The sequence below is a fragment of the Carassius gibelio genome, chromosome B1 (genome assembly GCF_023724105.1).
Source record: "Carassius gibelio isolate Cgi1373 ecotype wild population from Czech Republic chromosome B1, carGib1.2-hapl.c, whole genome shotgun sequence".
Taxonomy (NCBI): domain Eukaryota; kingdom Metazoa; phylum Chordata; class Actinopteri; order Cypriniformes; family Cyprinidae; genus Carassius; species Carassius gibelio.
Genome location: NC_068396.1, coordinates 6265614 through 6286836, shown reverse-complemented (window position 1 = coordinate 6286836; position 21223 = coordinate 6265614). Strand labels below are relative to the sequence as shown.

General features: G+C 35.9%; 1 protein-coding gene across 2 annotated transcripts in view; it reads right to left on the bottom strand.

Annotated features, from left to right (window-relative positions):
* The window catches only part of erbb4a (erb-b2 receptor tyrosine kinase 4a), a 142225-nt gene that overhangs the window by 58621 nt on the left and 62381 nt on the right, over positions 1 to 21223 (bottom strand). For both annotated transcript variants that reach the window (XM_052544869.1, XM_052544870.1), the window contains exon 2: positions 3148 to 3299. In XM_052544869.1, coding sequence (XP_052400829.1) covers positions 3148 to 3299 — 152 coding nt within the window. The remainder of the gene's footprint in view (positions 1 to 3147; positions 3300 to 21223) is intronic.

Below are 21223 nucleotides of genomic sequence, written 5' to 3'. Positions count from 1 at the left end.
GGAAACAGTCACGGCTCGTATCAATATCTTATATGCAGTTATGAGAGAGGGAGAGCAGTTATATTCGGCGCGTTCCACTTGAAGCAGCGCTTCACAGAATGATCACCTGTATAACAGTAACGCGAGAGAGATTCGAATGCATTGGATATGTGTGCTCTCTTATCGCTCTCGCAGTACTTTAATGTCATACAGTGATCATTATGTGCGTGCTGCGCTGCTTCAAGTCGAACGCATCTATCAACTTCGTGCGATTGCTTCTGGAATTCGCAGGTTGTAAAATCGTGTCGTATATCATCTCGTCCGTACGATTTTCAGATAAACTCACTCGTGCCGTGTGCGTGGACATACGATCTTCCGACCATCCGAATTCGCACCGTGTATGCCCGCCCTAAGTTATTCAAATTACTTATTATTTAGTATTATTATTTTTATGTATGAATTTATTTATTTAGCTTTTATACAATGGTGGAGTTAACAAAAGCTCAACTTATAATGCCAGTTATGTTGTAGGCTAACAAGCGTTCCTGAATGAATCAGTGTTTTTGAACAAATCGGTTACGCAAAAGATTGAATAAATACAGTAGTTCATAAAGTGACTCTCTTGCTACCACCTACTGGCCTAAGGATTTAACCTGCAGAAGGACTCCAATAGGAGTGACTTACTGGTTTCTGGGTTTGCAAAAGGCTTCAGCCTTGAAATATTAGTAGAGAAACCCCCCACACACAAACCTGTAATGAGGCTAGTGAGCTGGACAATCCCCTCTCATTTGGGTGGCTTTGATTAATGACAGGCCCAGTTTCTGATTACAACCTAATTAAAAAGGAAAGCAAATGGATTTTCATGGAGCATAAGAGGGAAATGGGTATAGAGGCAGAGCGTTTTAGTAATCGCACTTACTAAACTCATTCCCTAGGAGGAACAAAACTGTAAAAATAATATTAATACAAGCATAACTGTATGGGAGAATTGTAGCAAAACACATCATCACAACAATTTTTGCATGCATAAAACAGTAAGGTATGAATCCACTTTTAACAGCATCATAATTTCTGGATTGTTGTGGCTAAAGCCTTGAATATTATTTTTTCTAGGTCAAAACTATGACAATTTTTTCATATAATGGAGTTTTTTTTACAAGCTTGCTTGACTTCTGAACTCTTGCTGAAAGAGAAAATAGTTAGAAATAGAGAGAGCTCTGTAACAGATGGGTTCATTTGCGTACAGTGTCTGTTTACATGGTTGAAAATGCCCAATACTCCAGTCTGTGTCACTTTCTCTCTATGTTGAGTCAGTTAGTTGCTGGTTATGCTGTCACTGTGAGTATCTGTAATGTTCTCCTCTGCATGCCTTGTCACCCAAAATGCATTGCATTCAAGGCCACAGACTCGGATTTCCATTCAAAAAGCATATGCAACAAATGTGTAGTAGCCTACCTGGAATACATAAATAATATAAAATGCATAAATAAAATTTTTACATTAATTATTTATTGTGTGTTACATAAAACTGATTTATTAGAAATAAGTGGTTTATGCAACAAATCTAAAACTATTTTACACAGAAATGTTCCAGTTTTTTTATTAATACATGCATGTATGTATCGTATGGGTGAAAGTGATTTCTGATCCTGGAACAACATTCAAATCAATCAATCAATCAGAAATAAGAGTTTACAGGAAATGTCAATTGTAGCCTTACAACAAGAGTGAGGTGCTTCTACACCCTTGCTATTCAACCATAATCAGGTCACTGCAAAACTTGTGCTTTCTTGCCAATGGGTCTCGTATTGAAATGTGAGAAGGATTTTAACAGGGAAGGAGAAAACATGAGCTGAGAGATTTTCTACCACTGCATAGATCTGTCTCTCCACATGTACTGCATGTATATATATATATATATATATATATATATATATATATATATATATAAATGCAAAGAGGTGATTGTCTGTGGCAGTTCCTGATGTTAACACGAGTTGGCAGCTCAGACATTGAGCCACTCTGGTATTCCCACAAAGCTGGCATGGAGGAAGCCAGCAGCCTGATTGATCAGACCCTAATGAAGAGTCAGTCAAAGCCTGTAACATCATTAGCTTCTGCTGGAACGCTCAGGCCTTGACCAGGATAAAACCTGACAGCAAAGTGACACCACCTGCCAATACACACCTGGATCCTGGATGCTGGTAGATTGATTGGAAAACATCAGGGCTACAACAAGAGACCTTTGAAACACACATTCGTTTGTTCAATTGTTTCTGTGCGCAATGTGTGGCAAAAAAGAGGGAAGTGTCTCAATAAAATGCACAGGAGACGCATATAAATAACTATATGAAAATGTCAGTTTACTTCTGTAATATGTGAACCATAACCTAGACCACCTTTACAAGTCAAAGTCTGATGACAAAGACAGTTGTCCTGTTTGTTGCTGTTGCTTGTTTTGAGTTTGAGCTCTATCAAGTTAATTATATTTCGTCTATTTTTTCACCTTAAAATCTATTTTATACACAATCATTTTCGTTCCTATAGCATGCGAATATATCCCCTATCGTATTCTACAACAAAAACAATCGGAGCACCTTGTTATCACAAAATTGATTTCTTTAGATTTCCTCAGTCCACTATTAGCATATAGCCCTAACCATTAATTTATTAAGACTCAGGTCCCATGTGATTTCTCTGTAGATAAGTCATACACCTGGTTTTAAACAAGGCAGCCTCATAAAGCCTTTTTGCTCTATTTCTGCAGTTATACCAAGCGTGGAACCAGAGTAACATCCATTAATGCAAATGTAAAAGAGCTATTTAACCATCAGTGTTACCAGTAATTGCAGCACCCGTACAAAAGACTGCTAAAAGCTCCAACTGCCTTTGAAATCCAGAAAAAACATGATGACTTGCTCTCTAATGTCATGTCACTGGAGTGTTCATATTGGGAGCAAACAGTCTTCTGCTTTTTTATATATTTACATAGTATTCTGTTAGTCATGCATAATAATAGTTTGCTCATTTGTGTTATTTTAATAAAAGGCACAAAGCTGAAAAACACTATCTATCTATCTATCTATCTATCTATCTATCTATCTATCTATCTATCTATCTATCTATCTATCTATCTATGTCTATCTGTCTGTCTGTCTGTGTACTCACCTTAAGAAAAGACAGATTGCGGTTTCTTTCAATACTGGTGATCTCCAGATTACCCATGACCACCTCACAGTTCTCGTAGAACTTGCGAAGAGTTTTGTACTGTTCGTCCAAATCTGACAGCGTGCTGAGCTTGTTATCAGTGCCAGGACACACTATAGAGGAGAAAAAGAGACAGATAAATAGATCAGACTGTGATTAGGCAGTTTTGAACCAGAGGTTCATTAAGTGAAAATAAATCCACAAGACTATATAAATATTACAAAATATGACATTAAAAAGGTATAAATCACTTGTTTTTCTAAAGAAACACTGTCACATCGGGAGTTGGCATCTGCTTTGCTTCTAAGCCAATTCAGTTTAAACAGAACCCATAAAGCGTGCTGAGGGTTTTGTGGGGGGTAACTGAGAATGAATGGGAAAAGTCATCGCAATATGATTGGATATGACTGTTTATATTCAGCTGTGATTGGTTCATGCAATAAATCCTGTAAAAATAAGACCTGGAATGGATTGAAAACATGATCTCTGATAGTTTTAGTGTGTAATCAGCTTGGCTAAATTTAAAGTTAACATCTGTGTCTGTGACCAGTATTTACCAATGTATATCTACAATATAAAAGATGACCCAACAAATTCAAAAATAGTGAAATGTTAACTATTACAAATAATATAATTTCACAAATAAAATATATTGTATAAATTACAGCCTTGAGTTATTATGTTTAAAATATATGTAAAATCTCTAAAAACACAAAATTGATGAGATTCATATTTGGATTTAATAAATAGAATATTAATAACATTGTAAAAATAAATAATATTATTTATTTATTTATTTCTCACTGTTTCTTTTTCTGATAGTATATGTTTTTTTTTTTGTTTTTTTTTTTTTTTCAAGAATATGTGACTGGGACATGAATTTGATGGTAAAAAAATACATTTCAGAGCAATATATATATATATATATATATATATATATATATATATATATATATATATATATATATATATATATATATATATATATATATATATATATATATATATGTTGTATATATTGTACACACACATAAAGAGGTTCTGAAGCTGGTTTCATCAAGATGTCATTTGAACCTGTTCCTGAAAGCTGACAAGCTCGGCTCTTACCTCTATATGAAGACAAATGAGAGCTAGCGAGGACAATTCCCTAACATCATCTTTTAGATCATGGACCTGTGGAACCATGACCACAAACAGGGTATTTTGCTCAACAGGCTTAGCGAATAACAGAAACTCCAGTCGATAGTACAGTAGAGTTATAATGTGGGAGGCCACTGGGCTGATGGTGATGGTGATGCTTCTGAAGTGGAGGCAGGAGTAATAAGCAGTTATTGAACCCCGGAGGGTGACTGTTTCTCTACATTACAGCAAGCTATATTACGGCCCGCCGCCTGCAGAGCGGACCACTCCATATTATTGCTGTGGACAAATTACAATCTTCCCCACTAAATTCATTCACTGTCACAGTTAGGTAGTCCCAGAGGACATGGCGGTGCCATGGTGAACACAGAGAGAAGATTTAGACCTCTGCTGGACAAATGGAGAATAGATTTCCTTATTGAATATGCCACATATCTATGTGTGAGAAAAGCAGCTGGTGAGGAGAACAACGCCCTGTCCGTTACCATGTTTCTCTCAAATAGGGGTCTCCTCTGTGCTTGGGGTTAATTTGTTTCTGAGAAAGTGCACTAGAGAGGCGAATGTAAGACGTTGATCTTTTTTTCCCCACCCTTTCCTTCTACTTGCCTTTTTTTTTTTTTCAGCTACATTGCTTAAATTTGGAGATTGAGGCTACAAAGTACCTTAATTCGTAAAGAGTGTCCTGCTTTCACTTTTCACAAGGGTTTAATAAACAGAAAAGGCATCCTAGAAAAATGTATGATTGTAAATTAACACTTGGATAAAAGCTGTTAGATATGGAAGCATGTTTTTGCTTCAGAGTAGAAAAAGAAAGAAAGAAAAGAAAAGAAAAAAGTAAATAAGAGGAAATTTGAGTAAAATAAACATTACACTTTTTTGTATATGCAGTTACAACAATATGTAAAATTGCAATTATGAAACTATTCACTATAAATATGCACTACTGGAAGATATGAAGTTTCAGTTGAGAGACAAAAAGTCAAATTTACAAGAAATTATGATTTTGAGATATAAAGTTGTGTGTGTGAGATACGTAGTTACATCATGAGATATAAAAGTAAGAAGTGTGATTCAATGGTTTGCTTGTCTTTAACCCTCTGGAATAACTAAATAGTACTAAAATTACTAAAACTGAATTAGGAATGAAAGCTAAATAGAAATATTGAAAAACAATAAAAAATGACAAAAGGATACCATAACACATACAGTAAAATCAAAAGAAATTCAGGATAATAATAATAATAATAATAAATCAAATATGAAAAAAAAAATACAATTGTAGTTATGCTGCAAAATCACCAGATAACTGGTTTGATAACTAGTGTGCTTTATTTACAAAAAATGTACACACATTTGGCAATTTGTGAGAATGGCTATTCTGGTTATGCTACAGAATTTGCCTCAAAAATGTTATCTCTCCTTTAACTTTTAGTGCTCTGAGCTTTTGCTTTACTATGGTTAAGAAGCAAAAGGGTTTCAAATGAAATGTTCAATATAAGGGTGACTGATGTGCTCAAAATCGAAGAATGAAAAATGAGAATGTGTCCTTTTGCACCGTGACCACAATGACCCAATAATCCATGATCGTTTCTGATGCTAAGGGATTCCTTTCCATACTTCAATGGTGTTTGTCGACAGAAACTGAGCCCTTAGCTTTACAGACTTAAAAAGCCCACGTCAGAACTTCAGGATATGGGATCCAGGCAGGATCAATGGAGTAACAAACCACATTAACACCCATCCCGCTATTTCACACACTCATCATTTTTGACTCTGTAAACCCAAGCTCCTGGGGTGCTGATGTGCAACAAATCTGTTCATTTCATTTGATTGAGATATCCACACTTTTCAGGTCCCCAAGTTTGGACAGCTTTAATGTTTTCATCCAGGTTCTTATCATGTTTTATTGTAAATTAGCATTTATAACCCTATTGTAAACAAATAAATAATTCAATACATAAATCAGTAAATTTGTTATTATTTCAAGTCTTTTAAGAACAAAATTTGTATTTGCATATACATGACATTCTGGAAAAGGATATTGCAGTCTTGAATGGGGTAAATTCACAATAAGAACAATTATTTAATTATAAGAGGCTGAGATACATGAAAATAGGACCATTCTGAAGACGTGCTGAAGAATATGTGCAGCCTTTTTAATGAGATTAAAAATAGCCTCGGTTCTCACATTCTGAATCAATAGTAATTTGCTTAAACTGCAAAAAGAAGGGTGTAAATAGCAGAAATCTGACATGAACTGGACATTACATGATGCGGTCGGCCAGAATATAATCAGGTGACTATAAATCAGATTCATACAGTAATCCATATTCTTATTAAGAGTCACAGTTGCTGAATGTAATATAGTAAAAGTCATATCTCAGGTGGCCGGCTATTGTAGTAGATCACTGAAGCATAGAAATCATGTTGGGAGGTGGAATTATGTTCCCGTTCTGTCAAACTTGGGATTTACCAATAGCATTTTGCTTCTGGGAAGAAGTATATGAAGCAACAAATCTACAAAGAAGCGTAGGGAGGAATGGCAGTGCTGTGCACATGACACGCAACATTCGGTTGAGTAATGTGATGGAAATTGATGTTTGTGATAGATATAATCATGCATCTGCATTCCAGGCTTCCGAATGTAATGTGTTCCCATTGCAGTTAGGCTGTTCATATCAAAATTGACCGTAATATCCCTAGCGATGAGCAGGAAGTTTGATGGTTTCCTCTTGGAAATGAACTCTGTCAAGTGCAATAACATGAATCAGCCTGTGAAGCACAGAAAGAAGACACATCCCCGAATCTCATATCTGAGTATTGTAGATGCAACTGCAGCCATCAGTTTTTAGAACAATACTTCAAGTACAAGTTCATAAGATACATTCTGGTGCAGAAATATGGTTCACTCAAATGTTTTTCAAAAATGCTTAACATTCATAAAGTCTATATACTAGTCATTAAGTGTTTTGTTATGGCTATTCTATTTCTACTATTTGCATGTGATTATCATTTTTATTGTTTTTTTTTTTTTTTTTTTTTTTTTTTTTTTATTAGGACATTACCAAGCAAGTCCTTTTCATAATGCCCTTTATAAATATACTGATATATTATATTACTTGCACACTACAAAACAAGATTACAAGTTGGTTAATACTAATTAAAATCACTTCCAAAGTACTCTGAAATATTAAATGGAAGGTGTGATTTCTACTGATCTGATTAAAAGAAAAATGTATTAATTTAATCCAAAGTAATAAAGGCTGATTTAGACATCAAATAAAAACTCTCACTCGTTGGTCTAGACCAGTGGTCCTGGAGAACCCCCAACAAAGCACATTTGAGATGTCTCCCTTTTCAAACACATCAGCTCATTAGTGAAGACTCTAAGACCTCAAATGTGTGTGTCAGATAAGGGAGACACCAAAAACGTGCAGTCTTGAGAGTTCTCCAGGAACAGGATCAGGAACCACTGGTCTAGACTAATGTAGTCAGGCTGATTTAGCTACAGTATATTAATTTATTAGATTATTAATAGTTGGATAGTCGTAATAAATGATGTCTTAAAACTTGTAGATGCTGCCAATTATTGGTTTCATTGGGCTTTTATGTGTGTTTACATTTACAACAAAACTTAACCATTAAAATTCAGATCATTATAAAAATCCAGAAATGCAAGAAAATCATGACATGTTTTTGAAATTGTAATGTTTTGCTGTCCAAACATAAATAGGCACAAAATCGGGATAATGGGCAAAAATCAACGATGAATTTCTCTGCTTCCTACTTTCTTTTGAGATTATTTATTTATTTTAATTTTTTAGAGTTTGGAACGGCTGACTCCCAAGGTAATTCTGAGGCCTCAGCCCAGCAATGTGCAGTACAACAAATTAAAGAGGTCATCTGTCTCACTAATATTGTTAAAGTCCATCTCCTGTTGTCCTCTCACATCAAAATATTTGTTTAAAACTGTTTTTGACTGTTTCCGCTTTTAAACGTTTCATGATCTGTGCATATTTCTTTACTGATTGTTTCACTGGAGAAACCAATATTATGAATCGATGACTCATGTAGCAGGAAGAAAACATTTGGAGTTGACAATGTCTCAAAGATGGATTTGTTTCTTACAAACAAACAAACACGCATCTTTTCGGTTCACTAGATGTTAATTAATGGACTTAAGTCATGTGGAGTGTCGGGATGTTTTTAACAGCTGTTTGGACTCTCATTCTGATGGCACCCATTCACTGCGAAGGATCCATTAGTGAGAAGGTTATAGGGTGAATTGTTCCTTTAAATTATCCTGTAAGACAAATTGAACTCTGCCACATGCCATATTTAGGAATGCAAGCCAGGTCTTCAATCTCGAAATCTCCTATATTGAGTAGATAATGCATGATCCAAAAGTGTGAATTATTTAGTAACAGAGGTGAAAGTTAACCATCTACAGAGGTTAAAACCTTATTTAGAATATTAAATGTACATATGTAATGAGTTAAATTCCTGTTGTTCACATATGAGCTCATTTTCCAGAGCCAGACCTGTAGCAGTTCCATTCAGGGGTCAAGGTTTCATCATAGCTGGCACATTTGCCTGCAGTAATGTACATTAAAATCACTCCATTTTAACCAAGCGGTCTGGTTTCTGTGGACAAAACCATCTGGACATGAGCAGATTTTGTGTCAGCATGCTGACTGAGTTACTTCCTTCGGCTCTGGCGCTTTTGTGTAATGTTGTATTTTACCAATATATCTTTTATCTTACAATATATCTAATTTTACCTATTGTTTTTGGATTCTGATCTCTGATAATCTGATAATATTTGATAGTGGATTCAGGCTATTGCAAAACCTAAAGTTAAATAGGAAATTGTTGCACTGAGTTTTGCAATAAAAAAGTAATCACATTTAAAGCAATGGTGTGACACAAATATATCGGTTTAGAAGTGTAATACACCTTGCTTTCATTACTGCAATTATACAGTTATTTTAATTAATGCAAATATGTTCCTCCAGAATATGTATATGATTGTGTGCAAAAAAAAAAATGTATACATGATGATGCACCATAACGTTAATGGCACATGCAACAACACACTCGTCACACTGTTCTTCTTCGCGCACAGCATGCCACAGGAACACTACTGTTGTTTTATCTCCGGATCTGCTTGCAATCGCCAACCAACCTATCTATGATATACGGGCGGGAGAAAGGTTATGTAATTGCTATGGCGGCCAGAAATTACATCACGTTTTGTTTTGCATACAACAACATCATAAAACATGCAACAAAACAAGTGTTCTAGGCTGTTGCTAAGTTATTCTTTACTAGGCCAAGTCAAAAGAGCCCACATATCTATTTGTCTGTCTCTGTCAAGTGACACTTATGACTTTGGACCCTCCTTTAATGTTAGTCTATGGAATTCTTATACCCATTATATTTAATTTTCAAAGATTATGGTTGAAAATTTTAGATGATGGCATTTAGCAACAAAATTAGTAATGAGTGTTGTCAGTCATTCTGTTAAACAGCTGAATAATCATCAATATGTCAGTGGTTCAGAATCCATTACGCACTACATGTTGTGTACATCGGTTTTTACTTAACTCTTTGACACATAACTTACACATCAGCAAACTCATTAATCGCCAAGCGTTAATCGCCAACACTCTTCACACCCTGCTGTTTTAGCACAGGGCAAGTAACTACAGATTGCTAAACATACTGCAATTTGAATCACAGATGAGAGTTAGATTGCGTGACCATACGTCCTGTTTTTTCCAGATATGTCCTGGCCGGGATTTCCTTAAATGTCCAGGTTTTGGCTGTGTTTTCTTATTGAGATGCTCTCTACAGTCATCATACATTGTAAGAACATGCATTTGCATTGCTTTGATTTTCTCAGTAGATCACACCTTCCCACATGCCGCGATTGGCTGATAATCACTGCATGCTATGGTCAAACTACTTTTTTCAGTCATTACCTACAGCAAATATGGAAACAATGGGAAAAACAAAGCCAAAACCCGCAATTTTTTAGAAATAGAATGAAATGAAAATACTGTCATTATTTATTCTCTCAACGAATCACACAGGTCTTTTCCATACAACAGCAATTCTTAGTGACTGAATTTGCCCAACTGCAAAAGCATCTAAAAGTAACATAACTTCTGTGCTAAATTTAAGCTACATTGTTTTTACACAGTAGTTAAGTAAACAATATGTATATAATATGAATAACTTGCATTTCAGACACAATATTGCTAGTTACTTCATCTATTTTTGATGAACCAATGAAGATTCAAACAAAGACATGGCAGAACAGAAATCATTGCGAGTCTCAAAGTGAATCGGTGTTTTGAACAAATCGACTAGATGAATAATTCAGTGATTCACTCATGAAGCCAATTGTTGGATTTGGAGCAGCATAACAGCACACTACTCTTCCATAGACAGATATAAAAAACAGTAAGAGTGGTATGCTAGTAAGTGGTTCTGTACTCAGAAAATCACTTTTTTTTTTTCCCTGATTGAATTAGGGTGAATGAATGAATGATTCAGCCACAAATTCACTCACTCATAAAGACACTTGAGATAGTCATTTATTTTCATCCTATATTAATCAGTGTTTGTTAAGGAATAGGATGAGTAAATGATTCATTTATAAAACAAATGAGTTGAATGATTCAATCACTCACTCTTTCACACAGAGAGTCACTTGTTGCCACCTACTGGGGTTTAGATGTAAATGTAGGAGTCACGGATATGATAGTGATACTAACTCTGTTGACATTCGAACTGAATATCAGCATGAACTGTTTGTCTCATTGTCAGCTGTATTCAGCCCTGTGTGTGACATGCAGAGCAGACAGCTGTAATAGTGGGTGGGATTCTTTACCCGCCAACCTGAAGAAGAGTGTGACAGATGAGTCACTGAGTGAGGGTGTTCATGCTCTTCTTAAGAGGGAATATGTTAATAGCATTTTGCTATTAACATAAAGTTAATGGAGCTGTTCAACAAAAAACTTAAAGTATTACAATCAGTTTATTCAATCTAATGTTGTTCCAAATTTCTATGAGGAACACAAAAAGAAACATTCTAATTTAAGCTTAAAAAAGGTACATAAAGCTGGTCATATGAATTATGCTCTTTATTCCAAGTTTTCTGAATCATCATTTCGAATGAGAGGTTAACAACTGAGAATCATGAGCTGGATTTGTTAGATTCACAAATTAATCATTCAGACAGGTGTTGTGAACTGGATCAATGATTTGTCTGCATATTTGACTCAAAAGAACAATTTATTCACACATCAGATATTGCTACTTCTCTGAACATGCCAAAGAGAAGGATGTTTTTTGTGAAGTGAAAATTTCGGCTTCTCCTCAAATAAGAAAAAAAATAAAGAAATAACTTTAAAAGACTTGGAACAATCTTGTCCTTTGTGTCCAATGCAAAAGAAAGTATCATATCTTGACACAAGGGTATGGACGTGAGTTTCAACTATAGTATTATATATATATATATATATATATATATATATATATATATATATATATATATACATTTTTCTTGAAAACATGATATCATATCAAACAGTTCTCTCCCTTTTTATTACTTTTGGGTGGACTGTCTCTTTATCTATCTATTTTCTGTGTGGCAAAGTTTTAAATGTACCACTCTGTTCTACACATGACCAGTCGTAAACCAAAAGCTGGAGACAGGTGTGCTTGAAACCTTTGGTATTCACAGTCTTATTATCTCTGATTCATACACACATACACATGCATCCTAGCTGACTAACACAGTCGATGTGAGTCGCTGTCAGAACAGATTTGGAGCCAGCGCTGGGCCATTCATCACCCTGCTCTGGTGTTCCTGTCTAATGTACTAACAGCCGCACACAAGGGCCTGTCTCCAACTACTTGAGTTTCCATAGAAAGCATACACTGGACACTGCACCATTAATCCTAAACAATCACTTGGGTTGGAACCACTTGATACGTCTGAGTGTGCCAGCAATTTACAGCTGCTTTCTTCTATACATATATACCACGTCCTCGCTTGTCTCAGGCATAATGCTCCATCTTTACACCCCACAAATTACTTTGACATTTGCAAAAATGCTTTGGATTAATGTCATAAAATTTACTGTTACATAATGAGAAGTTACGCAGTAAATGTTCAAGAGTTGTTGTGTGTCTCTCTCTCTTTTCTGACTCTTAAAAATGGCACATTTCTGTAGCCCCATGATGTCAGGTTTGTAATAAAAAAAATAAATAAATAAAAAAGTACCCCTTATTCCAAGTACGAGCAATAATAAATCTATCAACATTAATGACTTAGACTTACATTAAACTAGATAATTTAGATACCCTATGACCCATTTTTAGGTTACCTCAGAAAAAAAGTTTCTACAATATAGTGAAATATTACAGTCATCAAATACCCCGTCAGTTGTTTACACACATGATTAAGAATGTGACTGCAGAGCGTGTCCTCATTACTGGTTCTGGTACTCACTCATTCACTCTTGGGTTCCTCTGTTCATCTAGGCTTACCCATGACTGACAGAAACTTTGTCAATAAGGCACAATGGAGGTATCCTGGGACAACATCACACACTAGTGGGCTACTGTCACACAGAGAAAAGAGAGAGGGAAACTGTTTAATGGCTGCCCCTCCAAATCTGACTGACCCTTTAAAGGGCTTCAAACCTCTGTGGACGAAAAAAGGCAGCACAAAGAAAGGTTGCCACAGATATAAGGACAAGAATGAAGGGAAAAAGATAAACTGATGAAAATGAAAAGAAATAGACCTAACTGAAAGGTTCAGCAGAGGATTTCTCAAGATGGGGACTTCGAAAGGACAACATGGAGCTAATGGAATGTGCAACTTATGTACACTGAACAAAATTATAAACGCAACACTTTTGTTTTGCACCCATTTTTCATGAGCTGAACTCAAAGATCTAAGACTTTTTCTATGTACACAAAAGGCCTATTTCTCACATATATTTTTCACAAACAGTATCTGATGTGATCACCATTTGCCTCACACAGTGCAACACATCTCCTTTGCATAGAGTTGATCAGGTTATTGATTGTAGCCAGTGTAATGTTGCTCCACTCCTCTTCAATGGCTGTGAGAAGTTTCTAGATATTGGCAGGAACTGGAACATGCTGTCATATATACGCCAATCCAGAGCATCCCAAACATGCTCAATGGGTGACATGTCCAGTGATTATGCCAGAACTGGGATGTTTTCAGCTTCCAGGAATTGTGTACAGATCCTTGCAACATGGGGCTGTGCATTATCATGCTCCAACATGAGGTGATGATCGTGGATGAATGGCACATCATTGAGCCTCAGGATCTCTTCACAGTATTGCTGTGCATTCAAAATGCCATCAATAAAATGCACCTGTGTTCGTTGTCCATAATATATGCCTGCCCATACCATAACCCCACCGCCACCATGGGCCACTCGATCCACAATGTTGACATCAGCAAACCACTCACCCAGACAGCGCCATACATGCTGCCATCTGCCCTGTACAGTGAAAACTGGGATTCATCCACGAAGAGAACACCTCTCCATAGTTCCAGACATCATCGAATGTGAGTATTTGCCCACTTTAATCTGTTACGACAACAAACTTTCTGACAGTTTGTGCAGAAATGATTTGGTTATTTATGCAACCCGATTGTTGCAGGAGCTGTCTGGGTGGTTGGTCTCAGACGATCTTGGAGGTGAAGATGCTGGATGTGGAGGTCCTGGGCTGGTGTGGTTATACATGGTCTGAGCTTGTGAGGCCGGTTGGATATACTGCCAAATTCTCTGAACCGCCTTTGGAGATGGCTTATGGTAGAAAAAAGAGCATTCAATTCACTGGCATCAGCTCTGGTTGACATTCCTGCAGTTAGCATGCCAAATGCATGCTCCCTCAAAAATTGCAACATCTGTGGCATTGTGCTGTGTGATAAAACAGCACATTTTAGAGAGGCCTTTTATTGTGGCCAGCCTAAGGCACACCTGTGCAGTAATCATGCTGTCTAATCAGCATCTTGATATGCCACACCTGTGAGGAGGATGGATTAATTCGGAGAAGTGCTCACTAACACAGATTTAGACAGATTTGTGAACAATATTTGAGAGAAATAGCAAAAACAAAAGTTTATAATTGCGTTTATAATTTTGTTCGGTGTATAACGCCAAATGAAGTTTATCACCCACAAATTAATGGTTACCAAAACACACAATCCAGTCTTTCTGCAGCCAAGTTAATTGGCCCATTATTTTTTCATCACAGAAGTTTATTCCAGTGAGTTTGTAAAAAGTAAGCAACAAAGTTGCCCGGTTACCCACTGAAGTTTTTTTTTCCCTTGACAGTCTATTAATTTCTTGTGTCATTATAACATCAAGAAACTGGCTTGTTTGAGTCTCCATTTTTCTTCTTTAAAGATTTACCTTTAAGTGGTACGAATAAAAACAGCTTCTTTCAATTATGTTTTCCAGGTAAAGTCAGCAAGAAAGAATAATTGCACTGGGTGTTGTGGCTCCCAGAGATGGATTACAAGCTCAAGGCAGAGCTGTCAGATGCTCCGTAGGGGACTTGGGGGAAAGTGGGTGTCTCTGGGTGAGTGTGTGCTTGTTTATGTGTGGTGAAGTGATGGTAGCAGAGTTGGTTTGTGCTGATTAAAGGGTTGACAGCTGTCCACATATTTTGGGTGGCCATGCAACTGAATCTAGGGTTTATGACACCTGTCAATATGTGCTAACATGTAGCCTAGTTCTGAGCACAACAATTGCAATAGTAAGGCAAATTATGTGGCACCTGTCTAGATCACACTTATCACAGCTTACATTAGGTAAGAAAAACAGAATAATTTAAATGGAACTCATGTATAAAAGCATTTGGGCAACACAGATGGTCTTCTTCTCTTTACAGCATATTTCAGCACACCAAAACATAAAGACCTCATAAAATGGTTTGAAATAAACTCATTTCATTTGCTGACTTATTTATTTAAACTGAATTCAAATACATTTTTCATATTTAAGAAGAAAAGCAAAGTGATGTTGACTCAAAACCATGTTTGAAAGCTTTGAAAGATTTAAAATGATAGACATTTGCTAGATAGATAGATAGATAGATTTGGTTTTGTGAACTGTGTACCAGCATAAATGTCCTTAAAGCTCACAGACATGGACTAAAAGCCGCACAAAATTCTCATTCTGATGTCATGGAGGCTTTAAAGGTCATGAATAAAAGACGTCTAAAAGACTTTGTAGTTTGGGTTTGAGAAGGTCTGGCTAGAAAATATGTCTGGAGAGATCCTGCATTTGTTATCTATAGTAACAACACAAAAAAGTACACCCACATTGTTTATCATAGTAAAAAAAAAAAATGTCTTTGGTTACACCACCTGTTCCAGATGTGGCACTGACAGATGTTTGCATGCATTAAACTGTCATAGGATTTTTTTTTTTTTTCGTTATGTGTTTGTGTATTGCCCTTCATGCCATATGTGAGTAATTTTATTGCACATGTGTAATCTTATTTCATAATAGCATATGTCAAGGTACAATGGCTTCATATGATTAGAATCCTAGATCTCCTCACAAACACATTGAGTAAAGAGGGATCACGCATTGTATCTCATATAGTCATACAGAAAAGCCAACATCCCATCGAAAACTTTCTACAGTCAGAATCAATTACACATCATGTCACAAAACACATTACCATTCATTTCTGATCAAACTTTCTCTGCCTCTCTATGCTTGAGATTTTAGGAAACTGGATGGATATCACATAATGGATATTCTGAGAGCCATCATGCATTACATTGGGTGGGGAATGGAGGTGATGCCTGAAGGGTGAACGCAGATGAGTTATTCTTGTGCCACTTCAATTTTGAGGGAAGATGAGCTTTGTTTTGCTTTATGCATATATTTTATTTTCCTTTCACCATCTAATATTTGTCCGAGCACATTTGCCAAGAAAGATCCATTTCTGTTTAGCCAAATTTTGAGCTAAAGGGGCTAAATTTGTGATGCAATTGCTGTCATATTTAATTAGTGGTTTGCCAAAACGAATATGCTTGGGGAATTTAGTCAGTGGCAACTTAAATAGATAGGAGCTGTACTTGAATGTCTAAAAAATGGCTGCCTGGAGGTGTTACAAAGTTGAAATCTCAAAGACTGCAGCTTTAAACAGGCCCATTTTTGAACTAGCATGTATATATTAAAATAAAGCATTAAACACTAACACATAGAAATACTAGCATTTAAACTGAAATCTTTAACTTAAAATTAAAACTCAAAATATGAAATAAATGTTAAACCTGTCTTACTTTCCATGCAGTTTAAAATGTAACGTTTTAAATCAAGTGAAGAACAGCAAAACGAGAGCAAGTGAAAATGTGAGGTCAGATGAGTTATTCCTGTGCCAGTTCAATTCTGATGGACAAAAGGCATCTAATTTTGCTCTAATTGGGCAAAATCTGCATTCCAGTTGCTGTCATATTTATTTAGTTATTTGCCAAACGATATGGGGATTTCAGTCCCCTATTTAAATTTCTATTTAAATAGAAAGAAGCTGTACTTGCATGTCTGGAAAATGGATGCCTGAGGATGTTACAAAGATGAAATCTTTAAATACTTCAATTTAAACAGGCCTTAAACATTCCCTTTATGGAACTTTCCAAGATGCTAAGTCAGGCACATTTCCATTCTGAAACTATTATACAGAATATGCCAGTTAATTAATGTTACTCTACTTCCAGCAGCAAAACACAAAGCAGACATTTTTGATTGCACATTTCTGGTTCGTTTTCTCAGGTGCACATATTAAGATAACATGATAAATTGAGTAAAGCACAACATCCGGTTATCTGACCCACTGTGCATGTTTAAGCGACCCTTTAAACTGCAGGGTTTAATCCTGTTGTGTTTTATACTTTGTCATTCTAAACTTGCGTATCATTCTGTGCTTCCCTAGAAAGGCATGCTCTCTAAAAACATCTCTCATCTCTCAGATAAATGGCAGCATTGATGAAAATAGAAGGGTAATCATTTATATGAGATAAGAGAAGCGTAGTGACCAGTCTTTGCCACCCAAAGTCTAACTGCATGGCAGCTCATCACTCTTCTTGACTTCTATAGCCATAATCTCCTGTTCACAGTAATGAAGGGCCAACAGAATGAAGAAACACTTATGCACTTCTGGGTCATTCCTACAGTTTGGTGGATATTTTATGTCCCCATGAAACAATACTGCATATTTTGCATAAATTTCATGCCACATAGTTTTCCATGCATGGATGTACCCCATTATCACAAATGCATTATAATTAAGCACTTGAAGAACTTCAAAGACAAATTCCCATGTCCCTAATCATGTTTTCTCAACTTCATGTTGAAAAATGTTACATATATATTTCTAAATTAACGAATGTATGAATTACATCTGCTTGTACGCTGATGTAAAAAACCATTAGTATGTAAACATATTTTTGTAATACCAATGTAAAATGTGTATAATCATTGAATTAGGCTCTCAAACTCCAGTCCACCCTGTTGCATTGGTGCTACTTGCCATTTAAAATCTTTGGTGTATGACCAAAATCACATGACTTTGTAGAAGTGTCATCATTTCCTTAGAGGGAAAGCAACTTCAAGAACAAAGTAGGCTATGCATTAGTCAAAGTATTTATCATTGAATATCTTTTAAACCCGTTTCAGATTTTTGCAATAATATTTTTAAAGTCAAAATTATTTTGAAGTAAAAAGCTCAAATTAGCCCCTTGTTATTATTTTTTTTTTAAAATGTAATACTTACTATAATTAATGTCAGTACACCTCAAAGAATGTTAAAATAATAATAAATAAATAAATAAATAAATAATTAGTCATGTTGCCTTTAACATAGATGACACCTTAAAAAAATATAAATATCAATAAGAATTCTATGAAAATGCATTTATACATTCTGCAAGGTGGTCTCTTTGCATAATTTGACATTTTATGCTATAACAACTATATAAGCCAATTGTTCTATTTCTATTTATAACACACTGGCTGATGCATCATCATCCTGCAAATGCTAACTTTATATCTAAATATGTTACAAATGAAAAGTAAATGCATTGTGTTCATTTTCCCCATATTACCCCGTGTATTAAAAATATTTCTATATACTGTAACTGTTACTGTAAAAATGTGATCAGGGTGGACAAATTTCTTGTGAAATATGTGATCAGAATTCTAAGGTTTTCCTAGTCTGAGCTTTTCTGATTGACAGATATTTTTTTCTCCCTCAGACAAGACTAAAAAATAATGGAATTTTGCAAACTGCTCATTCCAAAATCCACCAAACTGTACAAATGACCTTTCTGCTTAAGAAGCTGGTCTTCCTCTAGTTCTTTCTGAGGTAAAAGTCTCATAAATTTGCTAATTTAGAAATATATATGTAACATTTTTCAACGTGAAGTTGAGAAAACATGATTAGGGACATGGGAATTTGTCTTTGAAGTGCTTTGAGTGCTTAATTATAATGCATTTGTGATCATGGGGTACATCCAGGCATGAAATGTATTCAAAATATGCAGTATTGTTTCATGGGGACATACAATATCCACCAAACTGTAGGAATGTTTTGTCAACTACAAGTTATAGTCCAGCAAGGTTCTTCCAGCCAGGAACTCATCTGGCAAGCCACACAGTGCCTGGAGCGTCAATTACAACTATATTTTCACCTGAGAAGAAGCGGTGTAGAAATAGTATGGAAAACTTGACACTATCCCATGAACATTTCCTAAAAAGGCTGTATAAACAAAAGGGAGCCATAAAGAGATATGTGTTGACAGACACAGATGAGTGCTGATAGAGAAGGCCTTGATGTGTTGGTGATGAAGGTGAGGCTGAGTACACTGAGCACAGCTCCATTCATCTTGCCTCCACAGCAGACAGACTGCAGTAATAACTCCCCAGAGAACATGGCTCTGCTTCTGACCTTGGATACATATCTTCTGCCAGAGCACTACAACACTCCCTCGGGGACTACCTACCTAGCGTGTGTGGGCTTGGTGGGAAAAAGAAATCTTCGAAAACAGAAATAAAGTTGTTGTTGTTGTTGCAGTTGTTGTTGTTCGGCTCGTTCAGAGCAATGAGAGCGAAAAAGACTACTGAACCTCGGCCGATGATCAACACATCCAAATATTGTTAATATTAATGATTCAGCAGAGTGAATCATTTAACAGGGTTGGGGCTGAGAGAATAACTATGTCAAGACAAGTATGTTGTTTCTGTAACCATTCAATGCTCGCGAGTGAAATGTACACTTGTCGGGTTTGCAGGCCTTGAGTGGATCATGTAAAAAGCAGATTCGGAAACAGCAGTGCTTACAAGGCAGAACAAGAATTGTGCAAAAGTTTAGGAGCAAGTATTTGGGTGTGAGCTGCTGATTCAGCATTGTCAATGTCACGGTGCTCAGTCGTGTTCCTGGCTCCTGTGAATGAAAATCAACACATAAAATAAATGATGCACGACCCTTATAGTGAAACACAAAAACAGTTCATAGTGCAAGTGCAAGAAATAAGAGCAATCGCACAACCATGTGGCTCAAACAGTGGCGCTAGCAGAGAAAAGGTCATAGATTTTATTCATAGAGAAAGCAAGAACTGATCAAAAATGTAAATGTTTACCTTGAATGCAAGTTGCTTTGATTTAAATGTAATAAGAATCAAGACTCAAGAATCAAAATTCAGTATGCAAATAATGTGATAACGCTTCCATAGCTAACAAAGTCAATCCCCCTCATTCCCCTCAACCCCTCCAAAAATTTCTCAGTGGCAGAAAAAGCTTCTTCCCAATCAACGCACATTGAGTGTGTGGCACTGGCCTACAGACTTACTTTCCCATTGAATTCATCAGATTGGGTTTGATTTAAATCTTCAAATGCTCTGACTGTCAAGAAAGAAGAAACACTTGTTTTGATAGCTGCTACAAAGACTATCGTTTGAAAAATGAGGCTTAAAATGTCAAGTTTTGTAGAGTGGCTAAGAAGCAGCTAGTGGATGTTGACACAGCAATCCTCCCCTTCTCTGTAGAGAAATCTCTGACAGAATACTCCACAAACAAGATCAAGGCTGGGTCCCGATACTCAGGAACTGTTTGATGCGTCCCCTTTTTTCCAGCAAGGAGGAGCAAACATCAAAGAAGAGCTGGGAGGTCTGCAAATGTGAAACATTACCTTGAAAGCGTCCTCAAAGACAGCATCCTTAAATGATCTGTTTATTGGGATAAAAATGGCTAATTGACTATTTGAAAGTAGTAATTTCCCAGTAGGTTGTTCTGTGGAGGGGGAAGGCGAATAATTAGCAGAGGTCCAAAAAGTTCAGAAAACAAATATGTGAAATGGCGTTTTTGTTGTTTTGCTGCATCACAATAACCCAATTTTATAAGCAATACTGCATTACTTTTGACCAAAAAGAGTAGTTGTAGTATTGTTATTATAAAAGGTGGCAGACATTACAGTATATTTAAATAATAACTTTTCAATATATTGTATACTAGTATACTAACAAAAATCCTGCATCTTAATAAAAATAAAAATAAAAAATAAAAACATGGAGGGGCCAACAAAATTAGCATTACTAATTATTATTATTGTTATCGGGAGTAGTAGTAGTCGTTGTGGTAGTATTAAAAATGGTAGCACATTTTATTTTACTAACAATGGTTATGAATATTTTTTATATTTTCATTTTTATTATTATTATTATTATCCTCTATCCTCTAGCTACCTCTATCTGTGGTAGAGGTATATTATTAGTATTATTAAAAATGTAGCAGCAATTATATTTTAACAATACCTTAACAATATTTCA